General features: G+C 19.0%; 5 protein-coding genes across 5 annotated transcripts; 2 read left to right on the top strand and 3 right to left on the bottom strand.

The window, feature by feature from the left end:
* Positions 1 to 220: 220 nt before the first annotated feature.
* On the bottom strand, positions 221 to 1,164 carry SRAE_2000306800 (Graves disease carrier protein; the record flags this gene model as incomplete). Its single annotated transcript, XM_024654217.1, has 2 exons — positions 221 to 522; positions 573 to 1,164. The coding sequence occupies 2 exons, from the start codon at positions 1,162 to 1,164 to the stop codon at positions 221 to 223; spliced, it is 894 nt and encodes a 297-aa protein (XP_024507611.1).
* A 6,475-nt stretch (positions 1,165 to 7,639) lies between these two features.
* SRAE_2000306700 (Globin-like domain and Globin, structural domain-containing protein) lies at positions 7,640 to 8,740 on the top strand (the record flags this gene model as incomplete). The annotated part of the gene is made up of 3 exons (XM_024654216.1): positions 7,640 to 7,850; positions 7,899 to 8,401; positions 8,453 to 8,740. 3 exons carry the CDS (start codon positions 7,640 to 7,642, stop codon positions 8,738 to 8,740), a joined length of 1,002 nt encoding a protein of 333 aa, XP_024507610.1.
* A 298-nt stretch (positions 8,741 to 9,038) lies between these two features.
* On the top strand, positions 9,039 to 9,498 carry SRAE_2000306600 (Hypothetical protein; the record flags this gene model as incomplete). Its single annotated transcript, XM_024654215.1, has 2 exons — positions 9,039 to 9,156; positions 9,239 to 9,498. The coding sequence occupies 2 exons, from the start codon at positions 9,039 to 9,041 to the stop codon at positions 9,496 to 9,498; spliced, it is 378 nt and encodes a 125-aa protein (XP_024507609.1).
* An 875-nt stretch (positions 9,499 to 10,373) lies between these two features.
* Positions 10,374 to 11,873, bottom strand: SRAE_2000306500 (Target SNARE coiled-coil domain and Syntaxin, N-terminal domain and t-SNARE domain-containing protein; the record flags this gene model as incomplete). The annotated part of the gene is made up of 5 exons (XM_024654214.1): positions 10,374 to 10,383; positions 10,446 to 10,454; positions 10,645 to 10,760; positions 10,964 to 11,734; positions 11,844 to 11,873. 5 exons carry the CDS (start codon positions 11,871 to 11,873, stop codon positions 10,374 to 10,376), a joined length of 936 nt encoding a protein of 311 aa, XP_024507608.1.
* Positions 11,874 to 17,202: 5,329 nt separating this feature from the next.
* On the bottom strand, positions 17,203 to 18,647 carry SRAE_2000306400 (Poly(A) RNA polymerase GLD2; the record flags this gene model as incomplete). The annotated part of the gene is made up of 4 exons (XM_024654213.1): positions 17,203 to 17,230; positions 17,287 to 17,853; positions 17,904 to 18,310; positions 18,363 to 18,647. 4 exons carry the CDS (start codon positions 18,645 to 18,647, stop codon positions 17,203 to 17,205), a joined length of 1,287 nt encoding a protein of 428 aa, XP_024507607.1.
* Between the last annotated feature and the right edge of the window lie 72 nt (positions 18,648 to 18,719).

Genomic DNA, 18,719 nt, shown 5'->3' with positions numbered 1-18,719 from the left:
AAAAAATATACTTGTCCTATAATGATGTTTAATAATATTAAATATTTATAAATAATTAATAAAATATGCCATAAATATAAATGTAATAAATAAAATTATGTATATTAAATCATTTTAATTTTAAAAAATTTGTTTCACAAAAGTACGAAGTATTATATAAATTTATTTGTTAGTAAAATAAAAGATCTAAAATATTTGTCTTTTTTTTTCTTTTTTATTTCTATTTAACATATAATTCTTTTAATTTAAGATGTAGTGTATCATATAATGTTAATGATATCCCAACAGCCATTGGACCTTTTATCCAATTCATTGAAAGACCTTTAAAAATACCACCAATAATTCCTTCATTTTTTATTATTAGTAATAATGATTTAAATATATTTTGATTTTTGGAAATTTTTCCAGTCTGCATTCGTCTACGTACAATATCAAATGGATAAGATGCTGTCTGACCAATTGCACCACTCAATCCACCAAATGCCATACGCCAATATCCTGGAGGTTCATTTTTAAATTCATCTAAATTAAAAAAGTTATTTAATATGTGTAAAAAATATTTAATAATTTGCCTTTATACCAAATTTTTAATGTTTCATAGGTAAAAAAACTTGATCCTGCATATGGAATAACTCCAATTAGGGCTGGTGTAATACCTCTATAAAATATCTCAATACCATGACAATTATATTTTTTTTTACAAAGATCTAAAATTCCATTATATTCTTTTTTATTAATAACTGATAACCAAGCTTTTAAAGTATCAAGAGGAAATGTTAAACAGGTTGCTGTTGTAGCAGCACATGAACCAGCAACATACCTTAATAATGGAGTTCTTTTACCATCTTTATCAACTTCAAATAATTTTTTATACTCCTCATATGAGGCATATTGAAATGTTGCAAATGGAATAACACGAAGCATTGTTGCTGAGTTTCCTCTAAAAAGAGCAAAAAAACCTTCTGTTTGAAATGTTTTTATAATAAAGTTGAGGGCAGCCCTAGTTGAGTATCTTCTATTTGCATCAACCTGAAAATTTATCTTTGTCCTATCCATTGGAGCAATTACAGTCTTAGCAACAGCACCAGCTACCCCTCCTGATATTGCAGAAACAAGAAATGGAACATATGGATTAAAATTTTTTTTACTATCACTAGAAATCATGAATCAAATTTTAATTAAATACTCCAATTTAAATAATTTATTTATTTAATTTTACCATATTTTAATAATATTAAAATTTTTTTTATATATTTAAATTTATCAACATAACTGTGAAAAATAATAAATGAATACTTATAGAAAATTTATCATGATTAACACTTTTTTTTTTATTTAATTTTCTTTTTTTTTATTTCTTATTCATTTTATTTCTTTTTTTTTTAAAAGTACCAATAATTGGTTAAATAATTTACATTTTGACAAAAAAAAATTTTTATATATACTTTTAAAGTACAAATAGCTTTAAGAGAATAAAAGTAATGGGAAATTATAAATAATTAATATTTGTGAATAAAAACAAAATTAGTCTAAAGGTTTTACAAAATATTTTAAATTACTAAATTTTTATGTATTGTTTTTAGAGGAAAAAAAAAATTTTTTTGTTTTTTAAAAAATAATGGAAAAAAATATATTATATCAGGAAAAGAAAGGTGTTAAGGAGGGATGTAATGAAGGTATCAAAAATTATTATTATTATTATTTGTTTTATAATGATTTATTTTATGATAATAAAAATAACAATGATCATAAATTAAAACAATTTTATAAACAGTTTTATTGTAATAATTAAATATGTTATATGTAAAAGTTCAATTAACAACAAAGTTTCATATCATTCAAATTTTCCAATTTTTTTATAAATAATAATACAGTATTTTTGTTAAATAATTCTTAAAAAAATATTATTTTCTTAACATACATTTTAAAATTACTATAATCAATCTCATTTTAATAAAAGTAAGTTTACATAATAAAATGTTGTAATTAATTAAAATAGATTATATATAATTGATTGGTATTAATTTTTAACTTTTGTTTTTTATTCAAGAAAAAAGATTTTATTATTTAATATGTTAATTTTACTTCATTCTTTTAATTATTCTTCCTACATATATACATATATAAATATATATATTTTTAAATACAAATAAGGTTGTTATTATGAGACCAAAATAGTTACCAAAAATTAACAAAAATGTTATATATAAGTTTTTTTAATTATTGATAAATTTTTTTAACAATTTCTAATACCTTTTTATTTTAATATTAAATACGATTAATATTAAAATAACAATTATTTTATCAACATTAAAATAGCCTACCATTCCTTTGAATACCATCATAAACTTTGACTTTTAAATATTAAAATACCTTTTAAGTTTAAGGAATAATTTATAAAGTAAAATTTATTATATTCCATAATAATATACCTTTTTTCTTTTAATCCATAGTATACTAATATATATTTTTTTTTTTGATAATATTTTTGCATTTTAAAAATATAAAATATCTTTTTTGCAATACTTAATTTGTTTTAAAATACCATACGTTATTATTAATATTCAGTTAAGTAGTTTTAAATTGTTTCATAAAAGGTAATATTTATATTGTAAATTAAAAAGAAATTTATTAAAATGCATTATCCATCAATAGTATTGTGAGAAAAAATAACTTTTTAAAATTTATTTAATATGAGGAAATATTACTTAATTGTATGTTAAATGGTGCTGATTAATTTGTTAAAATTTTAAAAGAGAAATTTTTGTATATATTTTAAAAAATATTAATAATATATGTTTTAGAAGAATATCTTTTGTGCTATTAATTTTTTATAATAATAATGTTACTAAATACTTAAATATATTGAATTATTTTATAAAAAAACATAGTTATAATTTTTATTTATAAAAGTTAATTTTTTTTTAAAATAAGAAATAAAGAATTTTGTGATATAATAAAGATAATAATAATATCAAATTGATGAAATATTTGTATTTCTTTTGGATATAAATGTGTTCTAATAATTTATTTATATGCACTTTTAATGAAAGCCTTAATTTATTTATAAAAAAAATTTTTAATATTTATAAAATGTTTTATTCAACAAAATATATGAAGACACATTCTATTATAAAAATAAAGAGAAGCAACAGTAGAAGGTAACGTTCATTTTATTTATATTTCAAAATAATTTTTTAATAATACTTTTAAATTTAGCTTTTTAGTATGAAAAATATTTTTAGACTTTAGCATTTGTCAAAATTTATTATTTTCTTATTTTTAAAGATATTAAACAATATTGAACAAGTTTTTTTTTTTATTATTACACTTTATAAATATTAGTACAATTTAGTAAAAATTTTTATAAAAATTATTATCATACACTTTGTTAATTAATTTTTTATTATTTTTTTTTTTTGGTTCTTAAGATGTATTAAAAGTTTTAGGTTGGTTGATTTTTTAAATTTATTATGACATAATGTATATTTAGTAAAATATTATAAATTAATCTTTGTGAATACTTTTAAAAAAAAATAGGTGTAATTTTTATTATATATTTTATATCAACACTTTTACTTCCTTCTTTGACATTATAAAGATTTTTATTCACATGAGTTTTTTTTTTTAATTTATTAACGGATATTTAAAAATAACCATTTTTTTTAATAGATCGTTCTTAACGTCAAATATAAGAAAAAAAAATTTTTTTTTAAATTGTTTAAATCTATTATATCATAAAACTTTTTCATACTATTTATTAGATAATAATATATTTTATTATTTGTTTTAAACTTTTTTTTTGTATTATTACTTCTTTTATACATCACCTATTTCACTTGGATATATTCACTGTTTTCCTATATTCTTCTTTCATTATTTTTTTTTGATAACATTATATACGTATTAATAAGATATTTACTGGTTTTAACCCTATATTTTTTTTTATTAATATTTTTTACCCTTTTATTATTAGAACATAATGGTAAGAAAAAAAAATGAAAACATATTTCATTCAAGTATAACTGTTTCAAATATTTAAACATTTCATAAAATATGAACATTTTATTTTTATTATTTTAAATCATTAAAGTGTTAGAAAAGTTCATTATTAACATATGTTCATTTACTTCATAATTTCTTAAAATTATTTGATTGATAATTATGTGAAATATAATAAATTATATTTATAATGTATAAGAATTAAAGATTTCTTTTATTATCAAAGAGTTTATTGTAAAAACTTAATACCCATTTAACAGAACATATAAAATTTTAAAATTTAATTTTAAATAAAAATATACTTTGACCAATGATTTACTCATATTAATATTCTTCATTTTACTATATATTATTATAATTTGTATTTTATATTCCAGTTTTATTAAATTATTTATTTACTCTTTTATAATATTTAATATTAAATTCAAAAAGTTTGTTTTTATTTTTAGCATTAAATAAAAAAAAACATATCATAAAAATAAATCTCAATCAGTATAAAATTTATATATAATCTATGACTCTTGAGGAAAATAATTTTATATATATTTAGACACATTAATCAGTCAAAAATTATGTACATAATGTGATTTAAAAATTTTTTTTTTATCTATTTTATAATCTTTTTTCCTTATATTTATTTCTTTATTTTACGATTACACTTCAGACCAATTATCCTAAAGGAAGTACTTTTACAAATATTGTGAAATATTATATTTAGCTGATATTTAAATATATACGGTACTTATAGTAATTTTATATATCTATCTTATTTTATTCATTTTTATATCCCTTTTAAGATTATCCATAGTTAATAGATATTAATATATAAATTCTATTCATATTAACTTTTATAAATGATGACGTAATAGGAAAAAATACATATATAATATCATGTGGACAAATTGTTGTTTAAATTAAAAATACTAAATATGGCATTTTAATATATTTATTAAAATTTAAATATAAATATTTTAAGATACAAATTATCTTTAATATATTTGTAAATTTTTTCAATTTATTCAAATATCATAAAATTACTCCAAGATACATTTCTTTTTAAAAATTATATCATAAAATATTTTGTATATATTTTATTCAAAAACAAAACTAATCTAATAAATAATAATATATGGTTGTATTTATACTTTTTTTTATTATTATACATTTTTTTTCATACAAAATTTTTTTTATATATTAAAGTTTGATATGTATTAAAAAAAATAAGGTACACTTCAAGTTTCAGTAGGAGTGATATAATTTAAATAAAAAAAAATTATATTATTGTAATTATAAATATGCAAAAAAATATGATAAATTAATAATGTTACTAAATGATAAATAAAAAGACAAATAAATAAAATATTTTAAATTTGATAATAACACTTGATAAAAATAGTCTAATATAAAAATAAATTATCCATCAAAAAAAAATTAATATTAAAAAAAATCTTTCTTTTTTTTTAAAAAATATTTATGTATAAACTTCCATATTTATTACTTTTTTATCTTCTTTCTTTAAATATGATTTTAATTAGTTCGTTCTGGGTATATTTTCTTATTTATTAAAATACCATTCTTTCTTAGAAAGCTAATATAGTCTTTTTGCGTAGAAGAAAAGATTCAAAGTATTATGATTTTAAATAAAAAAATAGTAATAATTTTTTAAATACAAATTTTTTTTTTTTATCTTTTGATACTTCTTATAAAGTCTTTTACTAAATATAAACAATTTTTCTATTAAATTATCTTTTCCCTTTTTTTTAATATCTAAAATGTTTATTTTTTTGCATATTAGTAGTTAATTTATATAACTTTTACTAAAACTGAAATATACCAAAAAAATAATTATTTACTACTAAAAATTAAAGAACTATTAATGTTGTAAAAAAAAAATGGATTTTTAATCACTTATAATAATTTTTAAAAAAAATTTATATTAACTTGATATATTTTAAATTTCTTTACACAATACATTTAAAATTTATAAAATGTGAATTAATATATAATATTTAATATAAATCAACAAAAAATTAAATATCATTTATGTAACTATACATATTGTTATACTATATAAAAAAATATAATAAGTAATTTGATATAATTTATTTTTGCATTTTTGAAGTTATTTCTTTTCATCTTGATTATCAAATTTGATTCAATTTTTTTTTTCTACAAATATAAATATTAATTTTTCTTTAAATAATTATATTGAATACATTTATATATTTTAAATTTGTTTAATATTAACAAAATTTTCTTTTAATTACTTTTTTATAAATTCATATCAAATATAACTTTTTTTTTTTATATTAGTATTCAATTAACGTTTCCCTCCTACTATTCTTTTTAAAATAATATTGTATATAAATATTATGACAGTATTATAATTTTCAATGTGTTTTGTTATGTTAGAAATTGGTTATTTTATGTAAAACTTAATTATAAAGGAAATTTAATATTCTGTGGTAATTTTTTTATATTTTTTTTTTACCAACCAGATACAATATAACAACATTCCCATTAATTTAGTCTGTTTTTTTTTCTCAACTTTTATTTTAAAGCTTTATATTATTAATATATATCTTGAGATAAGAATAGAAGTGGAAATAAAGTGTATCCATATATTAATAATTTTTAACCGATTATCTTGAGAATAATAATTAAAACTCCGTTTTCAAAATTAGTTTTTTTCTTTTTTACTATACTATTATTATGCATACACCCCTTTCCATTACTCTTAATTTATTTTTGTTAAAATAATTGCAAAAATAATGCGAAAGTTTATCATTTTGGAATGACTAATTATCATTATACATTTATTTTCCTAAAAATACCTCATTTTAAATGTCGACCTATTATTATACTTTTAAAGATTATCCTATCTTCAGTTAATTAAAAATTTTTTCAATTATTTTATCTACGTCATATTAATATTTTGACATTTTAAATATAGACTACAATTTTTTTTTAAATAAACTTTTATAATAAAATATTTATTAATTAATTATATTTAAATAGTATATAATTTACTATATATTTGTAAAAAAAAAAAAATTTTTTTAACATTTATAATAATATATTAATTCTCTCTAAAATTACATATTTTTCAACATTTTATAAAAAATAAATAAGTGTGAAAAAAATTTTACTATTAATTATACTATTTAGTGGGACAATTTTAATCCAATTGTTTTTAAATATTGTTATTGTTATCACAATTTGGTAGAACTATTTAAATATTTTTTTTAACACAACAACTACGAGTTTCATTTATTAAAAAAATACTTTAAATATAGAAAGTACATTCATCGTTATGTTCTTTATACGTAAGTAGAAAATTTAATAATGAATAATATATTTTTCTTTTTTATAATGATAATATAACTTACGTCAAAAATATTTATTTATTTATATGGTACAATAGAATTTTTTGGTCTTATTTTGTATTAATGCTTATCTTAAACTTTGATTATTATTATTTTTTTTTTCTTGTATAAAAAGTTAAGTATTTAATGATATAGATTTATAATATTTTTTAACTCTTGAGATGGTGTTTTTTTTTTCTTATTGATATTGAATTAATTGAAAATATTATTTTATTATATTTTTAGTTTGTTTATAATATATTTTTTATATAATGGGAGGTGATTCATCAAAATTTAAAAGAAGTAAAATTACCTCTAGAAGTGAGGATGTTGGAGTTACTACAGTTAATAGATCATCATCAAATGTTTCTAATAAATTAACACCACCAGCAATAAAAGTTGGACATTTCAATAGTTTTTCATCTAATGATAATAATCCAAAAAATCAATCATTAAATGATGAAAATAAAAATAACCTTTTAAGTAAGATATTGAAAAAAAATTTTTAATTATAAATAATTTAAATTATAGTTCCGAGAAGAGTATCATCAAAAACATCTTTAGCAAGTAATACTGAGGCAGTATCATTGTCTAGATCAGGAAGTTCTGCTAGTAAAAGAAGTGACTCAGTCAAACAACGCCATCCAATAACCCAAAGATATCGCCAATTAATTTCATCATGCTTTAATAATCCTCATGAAAATATAGGTAAACGTGTAATGAAAAGAACATGTGAAAAAAGACCTGAATACTCAAAATTTTATAGAAATCTTGATAATGAAACAAGAGAAGAAATAGATGAATTAATAAAAGTTTATATTAAAAAAGCAGTTGCCAATATTGATTTTTTAGATGAGGTTCAAAGATTAAGTGAGGAAATTGGAGAAAGATTTGTTTTCTACAGAACATATGGATTTAAAGCTGACTTTTTCACAACAATTGCTGATGCTATCATTACAGAATGTTCTTTTCTCGATAATGCTGTTCACCCAGCACACATGACATTAGCAGCTTTTAGTCATTTTATCGGAATTGTAAGTAATTTTGTTTTTTTTTTTGTTTTATATTATTAAATATTTTTAAAGATGTTTACATCTGTTAGGAATGGATTTTATAATGAAATAAGACGACTACGACGTTCATCAAATAGTTTTTCAATGTCCTCTAATGGATCTTTTAGACATAAAAAATTATCATACGACTCTACAACAGATATCTCACCCCGTAGTCTTTCACCATCACAAGATTCCCGAATAAGTGATGAAGCATTTATCTTTCCAACAACACCAATATTATCAAGATCAGACATAGAAGAAAATAAATTTTTAAAACCACCAAGAAGTAACTCTATGATAGTAACAAGAGGTTGTTAATAATTTTATTAATACAAAAATAATATTAAAGAAAAAAAAGAATTGACAAAATATGCATATCAATAAAATTATATAATATACCAATTTATCACTAAAAATTGTTACATCCTATTAAAGGATAGTATAAATTTAATAATTTTTATTAAAAATTGATAAGAAAACAATTGATTATTATAATAATAAAAAAAATAGATTTTATTTTGTAACATTCATCTTGACATTGGTAAAAATGATAAAAATAATGAAGATTATATAATTATATTTCATCATCAATAAAGATAATACTTATTATTTACAAATGGTAATATTTTCTGGATTTATAATATTTATACTTTTTTTTACTATCATAAATGGAAATAAAATTAATAAAAACTCTGAAATTTTTTTAAACATATCTTTACCATATGATATATATAGTAAGTTGAAAAAATAAAAGAAAAATAACAATAAAATTTGTAAATTAATCTTACAAAAAAATAAATATACTTTTTTTTTAAGGATGGAAATGTGAAAATGAAATACTTTTCAAGCAGGCATCATTATATATATCAGAGACACCAAATGACATTGATACAATTTCAAAGAAAATACAATCATTTATAAAAAGTTTTGATACTCACTATTGGATAAGTTTGGTTATTAGTTACGAAAGAATGACAACCTTCTCCTATCCAGAAGGTAATGCTGGAGAGGGTTTATGTTATATATCTGTTGATCAACTTCAATTAATTCTCGTCCTTGCCAGAGTACATTATTAAAAAAAAAATGAAAATAATAATAACAAGTAAAAAATATAATATTTATTTGTAAATATTTTGTACTTGTAAAAAAATAAAATGAAAAACATTTGGCTTTTTTTTTTAAAATATAATTTTAAAATACCCAAAAATGAATAACAAAATTAAAATTATTATTACTGTTAGAATAATGATTATTATAATTTTCATCTGAAATAGTAAAATTAGTTATTAGTAACAAAAAAATTTTTTTTTCTATCTCATCTTTTCCTTTATAAAAATTTTTCTTTTATTAATACAATTATTAATTTAATACACATATATATATATAAATATATATATATATATTTCTTTAAAATATTAAAGAACAAAATATTAGTAGTACTAAGATATTTTTTATAGTAAAAATAAAAAATAATAGAATGAAATTTTGCTTATATAAATTTACTATTAATTGAAAAAAAAATAATATATGATAAAAATTTATCATTTTTTGAGTACATAGAATAAATTGATTAAAGTAATATATGATTGTAAAGATAAAAATTATTATTAAAAAAATATTATAAATCATTGGAATATTTATATAATTGAGAATAAGAAGCAAGCGAAATTTAAAATTAACTTTCCAATAACTCAGTGAAATAAAAAGGATTTTTCCAGTATTTTTTGAGATCAGTTTTGGTATATATATATATATGTATATATTATATTATTTGTTATATCTCTTTTGATACTTTAAAATCCTTCATTTGAAAGTGAAATATTTTGATTTACTATTGATAAAATTTTCTTTTATATTTGAAAAGATTAGGGATATTAAAAAGGTAGTGGAACAAAAGACATAACCATCATTATAAGTATGATGATAAGAATTGTTAAACATATTAGAATAATTATCTTCTTCTGAAATTGAAAAATAATTAATTTTTATTCCATATTTAATAATATAAAAAAAATAAATTTACAATTTATAGCTGATCAAATATACTGTTGATACTTATAATATTTTACATTCACTAAACAATATTTTTCTTTTGATTTTATTATCATAACAATCACCATATATGAAGTAATTATACATTTTCACCATACAAAAAAATAAATTTCTATTTATTTAATAAAAAAAAAATCAATTTTAACTTTCACCATTACAAATATATTTACTGTGAAGCTGATACTTTACTACCAGAACCATGTGATGTTACCGATACCCATATAATGATACCCGTTACAATAATGATTACCAGTAGTAAAAGAATAATTATAATTAATATTTTCTTCTATAAAAGACAAAAAAAACCAAATAATAGAGATACCAAATAATTATTTTGTTAAAAAAAATAACATAAAAAGGAATGGAGGAAAATAAATAAATTAATATTGGTTAATAAAAGAAAAAAAAAATTAATTTTACAAAGGATAGAAAAGGATAGAATTACAAGACAATAAAATAAAATAATAATAAATAAAAAAAAAAACATACCCTTCTAGCTTTACTTTGATATTGTACAGCTTTTTTTGTATCAGCGACAGCTCTATCAACAAATTCTTTGGCATGTTCAACATTATACTCTATTCGGTCAACCATTTCACCCTGTGACTCAACTAACATAGCCATATCCATAAACATATCATGAAGTTCTCTAATACTAGATTCTAATTTCATAATATCATTATGCCTAGCCTCAATATCAGCTAATGTTTGCCTAGCCTGTTGTGTATCAGTAATAATACCTTGAGTAAAAACTCCAGGATTACCACTTTCAATCATTTCTTCTAAATCTTCATCACCAACCTGCTTACCCGCAATATCTAATTGTCTCTGAATTCTACCTTTACATCTTTCTCTATAATCTGTCTGTGTTTTATTATAATCAGTCATAACTTCAACAAATTTTCTACTTAATGTTTGTTGTTGTGTTTTCCTAATACGTAAATCAGCTCCAGAACCACCACCACTCTCATCATGTTCTATACTATTTTCTATTAATTTTAATTTTCCTCTAACACTATTAGCTGTTTTTTTAATAACAGCCATCAATTCATCTAACTCTTCTTTAGTTTTTGGATCATTAACTGGATTTGAAAGAATTGCAGAATGTTTTTTCTTAACTTCTTCAACATTAGATTGAATTAATTCTATTGAACCACGGATTTCTTCTACTTGCTCAAAAAATTCCTCCATAAATTGTCCCCCAATATTACCAGCCTCCATTGCAGAAACATCATCTTCATGATCATCCTCTGATTGGGCCTTAAAAAAAAAATTAATTATTAATAATAATTGACAAATTTTTGATTTATTTTAATAAAAATTATAGTATAAAAAAAAATTATACATTTATATATATATATGTACTTACCGCCTTCAAGGCGCCCAGCCGATCTTTCATGTTTTCTTAGTTTTTTTTTTTACTTAAAAAGTGCAAATAAAAACCTAAAAAAAAAAAGATATATAATTTATTTGGTTAACAAATATTAACATATATAATTAAAAAAAAAAAAAGAATACGAGTTAAAAAGAAAATAAACATTTCATTTGAATATATACTTTTAGATTAATATAAATAAAATTATATTTTAGTATACATATATATACATTATATTTACTCTCTCTTTTTTTTTTTCTAAATAAGATATGAAAAATAAATATGTTTAGTTGATATATAAAAAAAAAAAAGATTATATCATAAATTTCGATGTCCTCATAAATCTCTCACAATTATTAGTATTTATATTTATATAAAAAAATATCTACTATTAATCTCTTCCCATATATATATATATAATAGATAATATATATACATGTAATCAAACAAAAAAGATCCCTAACAAAAAGAATAGATAACAATGTGTGTAGTGGATAAAAGTTTAACTAAAATCAATAGTAAAAGTCACGGCACAACATATAGAGAATGAAAATATATCTTAAAATATATATGGGTGTGCTAGTTATGAATAGAAGGAACTATCAAAGCCATTTTCTCTTTATCCATCTCCTTCAAACTATTAGTCTCTGTTAACCATAACTCCATCCCGAATAACTATAACTAATTTTTACTTTTAAAAGCCACACTTTTACAGAAAAATTTCTTTCATATTCCTTTAAAAGTTAGTAATGATAATTTTTTTTTTCTAAAATAAATATATATCAACTGTCATGTATGTTGTGTATTTTTGATTTAACTAAAAAAGTTAATTAATTAGATTTTTTTTTTATATTCTCAAATTATAATACTATTAATTTTTTACTTAAATTTGTATTATTTTATTTTATTTTTTTTGTACAATGTTATTAAAAGAAATTTTTTTTTATTTAATTTATTCATATATATAAATTATACCAACAAATCACAAATATTTTAAATATATTCTAATAGAAATATTACTAATATGTTTTATTTATATTACCAAAAATAATATATATATGTAGATATCTTTTTAAAATTGTCAAAAAATAAAACACTAAACAATACTTATTAATTAAACATAAAAAAAATGACAAAAAAATAACATACAAATAAAATATATCTTTTTTTTTTGTAAAACTAATTTCTATATTTAAATAAATATACATTCATCATTATAATGTATTCATAATAATGAAAGAATATATATATATATATATATTTATGAAAACAAAATGAATAGCGATTAAGAAGAAAAAAAAATTATATAATTGAAAAGGATTCTTTTTTGGTTAGAGGAAGAAAACAAAAATAGAGAGAGAGAGTGTATATGGTTCCATTAAACTTCTTTTTCCTGATATGTTTTATTTTTATTTCCCTCAAAAATTATTATAAATAATGAAAAATGGATAACTAGAAGTTGATACAGTTTTAAGAAAAGAAAAAAGCATTTTAGTAAAATAGTAATATATCAAGATTTGTTGAAGGTTTTTATCAAGAATGTTATACAAGAGAAAAAGGCATTTTTAAATAGAAATAAATGAAAAGAAAATTAGAATTATATGGAAGTAGTTTTATTTCTCATAACTTGGAATATATTAATATATATATATATAACTTAAAAAGCTAATACCAACCATTATAAATTGATAAGTTAAGTGATAAAGTAAGAAAATAAAGAAGATATAGTGATATATATGAAGAAGATAGATGAACTTTAAAAAATAAAAAGGATATCCATTATATTTATATATATATATGCATATATATATATATATATATATATATATATTGTACCCGAGTACAGTATAAATGTCAAAAAAAAAGAGAAAAAATAAAAGTTATTTTAAATGAGATTTTTCTATATTTAATTAGAATATAATAGGAAATGTTACATGAGAAGAGTAAAAGTTTACCCTTCTTTTGATAATATTTATTTAAATAAATTATTTTTATGAGATAAAGTTAACAAATCAAAAAAATAATCAATGTTAAAAGAAAACAAAGATAAAATATTGTATAGTATCAATGAATAAAAAATATAACATTTTAGGAAATAACAATTCTTTAATATTTTTTGTAGTATAAAAAATTTAAACCAATAACAGAATAGTAAGGTTTAAATTAAAACATTTTAAAAAAAAAAAGTCATATATTTTATTTTTAATATGAAAAATAAGATATTAAAAAATAATTAGAAAAAAAATTAGTATAAAGAAAGTGTAATTTAAAAAAAAAAAAAATTAAATTAATAATTAAGGCAATAATATTAAAATATTATAGTAATAATAAAATATTTTTTAATTTAAAGTAACACATTATTAGTTAATCATTCAACATAAATCTTGTCATTCTACTTATATATATATATATATGTTAATGATATTCTAAATAATAATATTATATATATATATATATATATTGATAAGACAATTTAGTCATAAACTTAAGAGAGAAAAAATATGAAATCAACATATGGGGTAGATTGTAAATGTATGTATATTTTCATTTTTATAAGCTACTACGTAATCATGGAGGTTAACCAAAAATTAAAAATTTTTCTATACTAATATTTGTAAATACATGAAATAGATTATGGAACTTTTTTAATGACAAATATTTTTACATATAATTTAAAGTTTGCATAACAAATATATAATTCATATATTAATAATTCACTTGTAAATGTTTCATACTTTCTCCTCCCTATAAAATTAGTATCTATTTAAAAATTTTTAAAAGAATAATTAATATTATTAAATGAAAAGAAAATTGTTTATTATTATAAAAATAAGGAAAAAAAAAATATATATATATAAATACCTCAATTGAAATAATGTTAAAATTAATGTATTAATATATTTTTTTTTATACAATTTATAAAACATCTTTAAATATAATTATATATAAATTTAACATAAAAAAAAAGATATGATTATAAAAAATTATTAACATCAAAATAAATATAATAAATAAGTACAAGGTATTATATATTTAATTAAAAATAATACTTCTTCTATAAATAATATAAAATATCTACCAAAAAAAAATAATATTTAAAAGAGATAACACATGAACAAACATCTTTTACACATTAATGGATTTAATATTTTTATATAATTATAAAAAAATGTGTAATTGAAAATATTAGTAATGGTAATAATTTTACATGTTAAAATAGATATATAAAAAAAAATAATTTATTATAAAAATTATTTTTATAAAAAGTACATTATTAATAAAATGATATTTTTTAAAAGTTTAGAGGAAGAAAAAAAAATGATATATATTTATATAAAGGTAAAAATATAATATTTAAAATATAAATAAAAAAAAACACATTAATAAATTTGTAAAAATAGAATAAATTTTAAAGTAAATTTAATAAAATAAAATGTATAAAATATATATAAAGATGATAGTTGGTACATTGATCGAGAAAGAGAGATTGTGATGGTCACAACTGTCTATATGACATTTTTATTGAACAAATATTTCTCTCATTATTAGGATACTTTATCAAAGAAAAGAATAATTTTAAGAAGTATTAATGTTATTGTAAGTTTAAAGGAAACAATACTCAGACAAAATACAAAAAAAAAAACTATTGAATACACGTATAATGTGGAAAAATTGAATTATAAAAATGAATAAAAACTTGAGAATGAGAAATTCTTACAAAATAAATAGTCATAAATTGATTTTTTTTATTATTTAAAAAATGATAGTTTATTTTCCAATGAATCATGACCAAAAAGAAAAAACCATTTAATAAAATATCAAATGATAACTATCATATTTTTTTTATTTTTATAATAATATTTTTATTATTAAAAAAAAATCTCAAATAGATGGAAAGTTTGATAAAAATAATGGATAAAATTATATTTATTTTCAATATTGTGTATCTTTCTATACTCAAGTAAAAAAGAGTACTTTAAAAAAATATTGCATTTAAAAATAAATAGTTATTTTAGAGTTGTTAAACATATCTATAGTAGGAAAAATAAACTTTATATGTTATGTAATCAGATATTTTTATTATAATCCTTTATAATATAACTCTCTATAATAACGGTTATGTTATTTTAAACAATAAAATTATATATACTTGGCTTACTAAAATATATAAAATATATATTATTTTGTTCCAGTTTCATTTATGACATAAATATATATAAAAACATGCATATTATATAACCAGCTTATAAACGAGACTATTGAAGCTTATCTCGCTTTTTAAAACAATAAATAAGAGAAAGGGGTAATATGTTAAAAAAGAAAGAATATATAAATTATACTTTTTCGGTCACTTTAATGTTAAGCTTACTTTAAAAAGTCTCTATGGAATAAAAAATAAAACATGCTATTCATTTGTTTTATCATTTTACTATATTTACAATAAATATATGTCAAAAATGAAAATATTAAATGGCACAAAGATATATGTAAAACTATTTATATAATACATATTTGTAAATAAACTTTTAAAATATTTGTAGGAAGTTTAACTATGATTTATTGTACATAATTATCAGTAATCTTTCTCCTATCCTGTCTTTCTTTTTTAAAAAATTTATACAATTAAATAATTCTCCTTTTGGCATTAAATAATACTAAGAAACAAATTATATAATATCATAAACTGTGAAAATTTTAATATAATTTTATATTTTTATTTACTTATTTATGAACATTAACTATAACTGAAAATACAAATAATAAAATATAATTAATCATTTATTAAACTTATTATCAGGAAAAAAAAATCTATCTTGTAACAAAATAGTTAAACTAATTTCATGGTTTAAAATAATTAAAAAATAAATTCATTTATGGTAATCTTTGATTTAATAAATAAAAACTTTTTTCGTTATATTTCTGCTTTATTCTTAAATTTGACATTTATTTTTTTTATCTATCATATAATGTTAACCTTTTAAAGTAACAAAATATATATACCACATCATTGAAAATAAAAAAATAAAATTAAAAAAAAAAAATTATAAATGAGTAGTTACAAACAGCATTCTTTATTTTAATTGATGATTAATAAACAAAAATTTTAAACAAACTTAAAGTGTTATATTTCTACTAAATTTACAAAAGTCTTTTTTATTTTTTAAAATATGTAGGACGAATTGTAATACTCTATAGATATAACATAATGATAAATGACTTCTGTAAATAAAATAATTTTAATTAAGAAAAAAAAAATTTTATTAAAAGCGAAAAAAATGCCAATAACAAAAAATGATCTAGATAAAGTGTGGAGTAAAAGTAATTAGAGAAACCAACCTTGAATTATTCATAATTATAAATATTCTTTGCCAAGAGAACTACTAAAATATATTATGGAATTAAATTTAACATTTAACTAATATTTTATATTAACTACATATAAATACCAAGATCATCAAGCGAAGGTGTTTTACCACCGGGGTATACTAAAGAATCATATGCATCATTAAAACATTCTTGGATGACTGCCCAATTCTCTTGATGTGTTACACACCTCGCCGTATTTTTGTAATCATATGGTTCTTCGATGAAAAGACAATATGTCAAAGGATTATCACTAGAACATTGAGAACGAGGAATAACTCTTCCTTCTCGGACACTTATGGCATAATGGTCAAAATCAAAATTTCTATAGTAATCAAAAAAGCCAATTAAAAGTTCACTTATTGGTTGTTTATTAATACCACGACTATTTTTAGAAATAGGAGATTCAAAAAATTGTCTATATTCAAATTTAATCAAAGAATCCGGATCATCGAAGATATGTGGATATAATTTTTGAAGATTAGGTAGAACATATGGTTTTACACCACATTGAAGATAATGTAATGCTAACAATGCAATTGAATAACTATTAAAAAAACCATTTTGGGCATCTTTAATTTCCCTTATTTGTGCCCAATGTTTCAAAATTAATACTAATTGAGAAAATCTTCTATCGAAACTATAAAAAAAAAGAAACAGTTATAAAACAAAAAAAAAATAAAAACTAACAGTGAGTAGTAGTGAAGTAATTTTGAATTATATATTCCTGGATAATTATTGATATTGATGTCAACTTCAAAGCAAACATCTTTATTACTTTCTTGATCAAGATAAACTAATTCAAGTTTAAGAATAGGAACAACGGCTCTAATAACATCCATTGAATAAACAGCACCAAGAAAGTCTTTTCTTATTTTTTGTTTGGCAAGTTTTAGCATACGGTGAATCTCCCTTTTTCTATCATCTCCATACTGGTTAACATGACAATTCCAACACATATCAATGTCACAGTTATATGATCCTAATCCTGTTACTGAGGATCCTGTCATATGTATTGTTGATCCTAGTGAAATTGTTTTAAGAGATGCCTCTATTTTAGCAGCAAGCCTTTTTTTTTGTTGTAATGTTTGATCAGTCTTTAAAAATGTTTTTTAGTTGAAAAAAAATATACAATGAAATTAAAAATACCTGTCGATTAACAAAAAAATATTTTTCAATTTGAAAAGTAAAGGAATCTAGCGAACCTAACCGTTTAAATGTTTCTTTTAATTTTTTATTTAAATTTTTTGCACATTCAGTATGAGTAACACCACCAGAGCTTACATCAACGATAGAATTTGACAAATCAAATGAGTATTTTCCATCATAAACAGAATCGGAATATTTAGGTGTTGAATTTAAAGAGATAATTTCAACGTCTGATCCTATGTCATCGGCGGCAAGCTCAACAAGGGCAGTACTTGATTCCTTCATATCAATATTATGTTTATTTCAATAAAAAAGAATGAATAAACAATTTTGATAAAAATAACCAATTAAATTTTA

The sequence above is a fragment of the Strongyloides ratti genome, assembly GCF_001040885.1.
Source record: "Strongyloides ratti genome assembly S_ratti_ED321, chromosome : 2".
Taxonomy (NCBI): domain Eukaryota; kingdom Metazoa; phylum Nematoda; class Chromadorea; order Rhabditida; family Strongyloididae; genus Strongyloides; species Strongyloides ratti.
The sequence above is the reverse complement of the archived record's forward strand: the minus strand, read 5'-3'. Positions and strand labels throughout refer to the sequence as shown.